The sequence below is a fragment of the Aplysia californica genome, unplaced genomic scaffold (genome assembly GCF_000002075.1).
Source record: "Aplysia californica isolate F4 #8 unplaced genomic scaffold, AplCal3.0 scaffold00470, whole genome shotgun sequence".
Lineage (NCBI taxonomy): Eukaryota > Metazoa > Mollusca > Gastropoda > Aplysiida > Aplysiidae > Aplysia > Aplysia californica.
Window position 1 is genome coordinate 398,962 of NW_004797740.1, and position 3,959 is coordinate 402,920.

Sequence of the window (3,959 nt, forward strand, 5' to 3'; positions counted from 1 at the left end):
CCCCCCCCCATTAAGGTGAAATGATACACTTGAACACATGCAGTTGAAATTGTCCAAGATCGTCACCCATTGTCAAGGAGAAAAGTGATTGTTTTAGAATGGTGGACATTACTGACAGTGTCATTATAATACAGAAAAAAAATGTAAGGGGGAGTTGTTGTTGTTTGTACTGATGATTGTCTTAGACATGTGGTTGTTGGAGCAGGTTTGATTGTAATTTCAATATCCTTTATACTTTGTATATTGTAATGGATGATTTTTTGTTTTTATTTTGGTTTCAGTCGCTGCGCTAAAGTGAAGCACAAAGCCATAAAACCAGAAGTACTCCTGACTCTGAAGAAACTTGAGGTAAGATGCAGGAAAATAACCCAAAAGGCACAAGAACTAGTTAGTGACTTGCTTCAGTGGAATAGAAACACACACACACGCAGGAACTTAAACATATACGTTTCAACTGCTTTGTGTAAGTCTCTGCCATGTGTCATTTTGAAAAGTGAAATGTTATGGAGTCTTATGCTGAGCAATAAACATACACTTTCACACACTCATGTAAACACATGTGCACACAGACACTCCCCTGCGTGCATGTCCATGCTTATATACTATACCCTCATACATGTGCTCTCATCCTTATCACACACGAACGTCACATCACCAACTGAGTATTGGTGTTCCTTCTGTGCAGAATTCAAGTGTGCAAGCAGTGACAGGAAGCCATCCGTGCGGGGAGAGTGTGCAGGTGGATTGGAATAATTTGCCCCCTGGGGTGCATCCAAAGGAAGGTCAGTGATCTTATCCAAGTGGGCTGGTGTGGTTTGCAATCGGACGTCTATCGTCCTTATCACTCATTATTTTGATATTTGTTACTCTCTTGTAATACCTCTAATTTACAGCACATGTATGACTTTTTTGTGTTGCAAGTGCTGAAAAACTTTTACTAAAATTAAATGATCTTACCTGTGTATGTCCAACCCTTCTTCCCAAGCTTTCATGGTACTCTCACCGTTTATGGCATTTTGGTGTTCGTATGTAGTAGGGCATGATGGTGACTTGGCTTTTAACTGGGTACTTATTTGGTGGTTCGGATGTGTTTTGAAGACAGGTGAAAGCAAAACAATTGAAGGGGCTTGATCTTTTTCCTACTAAGTTTTGGAGAAGTGTGCTTGTAAAATGACTGGGTTATTCTGATTATGACAGAGAAAATGTCCCCTCGCGAAATGATTCTATTTTTAACAGTGAATCTATAACTGATAATTTTTTTTTTTAATCTTGAAGCATAATGTTTACTACTATGCGACATATCCACAAGTAACTCACAAATTTATCCCGCCAGATTAGCACAATCTTTTTATCTTTGATTCTTCTGAAAAGACAACTTTTTAAGGTTTTCTCAACTTATAAAGATGCTTTTCCGTTCAAACTTAAATTTCCCATCTTCTCAAGGAACAGAATGAGGCCTGCTTAGTTTCCGTATGTCTGTGATGAAAAAAAAGAAAGAGAACGCTGCAATGAATGTGTTGCTTTCAATATTGTAGGAGATGTCCCTGAGAAGAGAACTCGCCGCAAGTGTCAGCAGCTAGAGAACTTGGTGACAGCTGTCCAGTCTGTGGCCAAACCTGGAGACATTATCGTCGACTTTTGCAGCGGAGGGGTCAGGTCATTTCTTCCTTAGGCGTCCAATGTTTTTCAGGACGTTGTTCATATCACAACAAAATAACGACTGCTTTGTGTAAGACTCAATCATAATAGTCTGTCAGTGTCTGATGATGACCACAGAGGAGAATATTTCTCAAAGGAAATTGAAGAGTTAGAAGAATTAAAGGTTAAGATGACGTGTGGCTTCTGCTGTTTCCAATGAGATCAATTCTGGCAGAGAAAAGTTTGCCTCTTTTAAGGTATGATTTGACTCCCAGAAATCTTCGAAAAAGCAAAGGCTTGTTGGAAACATTTTCTATCCTGTATTTTTTAAATATAAGATTAACTTACCCCCAACCCCCCTTATCATGAATGTGGGTGGTTGGCAAGTGCTCTGGTGTGGTTTGCTTCTTTCCTATCAAACATTGATCGTCTTTATCTCCCCTTCTTCTTTTTTGTGTTTGTTACTCTCTTGTAACACCTCTAATCTTTGGCACTTATATAACCTTATTGTGTTGAAAGTGCCGTAAAACTCTTACTAAAACTAAACTTATCATGAACAAAGTTCAAATTTGTTTTTGGCATTGCCTTAGGGAAGAGACTGATTGTAGGTGGTTGTAGGTTTTTGTGTGTCTAGCTTATTTTTGCATGTCATTCAATGACAATTAGTGCGACAATGTGACTTGCTTTCGACTTGACTGATTTTTCCCCTCTGCTCTTGTTTGTTCTAGTTTTAGCATTTGTGTTAACTGCACATTAGTTCTGTTACATTAGTCACATTAATTCTACTATTTAACTTAAGTGGGTCTTTTGTAAAAATAGACATAAAAAGTGGGATATTCTAGAAAGTGTTATTACACTTAGTATGAAGTAACACTTATTGATAATTATTTCATCCATTTTCAGGGTCACTTGGGCATTGTCATTGCATACTTACTCCCTGAATGTCAGGTAAGTAGCAGAGCTGGGACAGTGAACGTCATAAATGTTCGCATCTTCACACACGCACACACCTAGTTCTGTGCTTGAAATTAAAGATTTCAGGTGTCAATCTTTGAATAGCCACACACATCACTAGTTCTGTGATTGAAATAAATGGTTTTTGTGTACTCTGCAACATTAGTATCCCAAAGAAATTGAAATCTCATTTAAAGGACAAGCTCCATTTTTCATTTTATCAGTTCTAACTATGATTACTCTAAAGAATTGGGCAAACGGGCAAAGTAGATAAAATACAGAGGTTCAATAATGCCCACTTAAATCAGGCTATTAATTTTATACACGTGTTGCTGTGTGCAAAAAGATTTTTCTGTTCCTACGTACATAGTACCACACACGCACGCACACACAAACACAAATTTGTACATACACACATACACACACATGTGCTCACACACACATGCATACATACACCCATGGAGACACATACATATACAGTCAAACCTGTGTAAAACGGCCACCCAATGTCAAGGAAAAAAGTGGCCGTATAACACCGGTGGCCGTCTTAAGCAGAACTGCTATTTAACACAGGTGGCCGTCTTAGGCAGAACTGGTCAAAATGAAGAAAGCAAAATTAATCATTCTGTTCTGAGGTCCAAACAGGGCTGATCTCAGACTTTAGACTGCAGTAAGGCTAATCAAAAGGGTTTTTGGTTTTTTTGATAAAAGGGGGTGGTGGTGTAAGAATGTGTTTTTTTTTGGTGTTGTTTTGGTGTATCTTTTTTTTTGGTAAGCTTTCTTTTTGTTGCTGATTTTGTGCAAGGGTAAAATGAACGAAATATTGTGTAAGTAAGACGATGAAGACCGAGTGCCATGGTAAAACAAACACACGGATCGTCACCACTTGAAGAACGAGTGACGCTTCTGTCACAAGTTCATGTTGACGTCCATTGTTATTTTGTTACAGATTAGGTAAACAAAACAGTGACCAGTCACCTCACACACGATTTGTGCATGAATTGTGGGCGGGGCTTATAGGTTATGACGGATCGCGCTTCCCTCGCCAGCAGTTGAAAATTTATCGTAAGGCCTACCCATTGGTCAACCTGGGCAAACATTCATTCACTGTAGGGACTTACAATAATGATAGGTGAATTGATTATGACGACCCGTCCACAGCGCAAGGAACCGATTAAAAAATTTATGACAAAGCATCAGGCTATGAGTGACCACGCCTGGCCGCCTGAGGCAGGTAAATTTGACAGTGGGTTGATAAAATAAGGTGGCCGCAGCCGCGTTGAACAGGTGACCGTTTTACTCAGTTAAATTATATAGAAGAAATGCGCGGGGGGGATGCTAAGGGGCCATTTGTACAGGTGGCCGTC

The 3,959-nt window shown here is 39.3% G+C and overlaps 1 protein-coding gene across 1 annotated transcript in view; it reads left to right on the forward strand.

The window, feature by feature from the left end:
• The window catches only part of LOC101855127 (glutathione S-transferase C-terminal domain-containing protein), a gene marked incomplete in the record, with an annotated part of 29,884 nt that overhangs the window by 15,296 nt on the left and 10,629 nt on the right, over positions 1–3,959 (forward strand). The window contains 4 exon segments of the mRNA XM_035971608.1: positions 282–348; positions 686–782; positions 1,536–1,651; positions 2,542–2,586. Of these exon segments, the coding sequence (XP_035827501.1) occupies positions 282–348; positions 686–782; positions 1,536–1,651; positions 2,542–2,586 (325 nt within the window).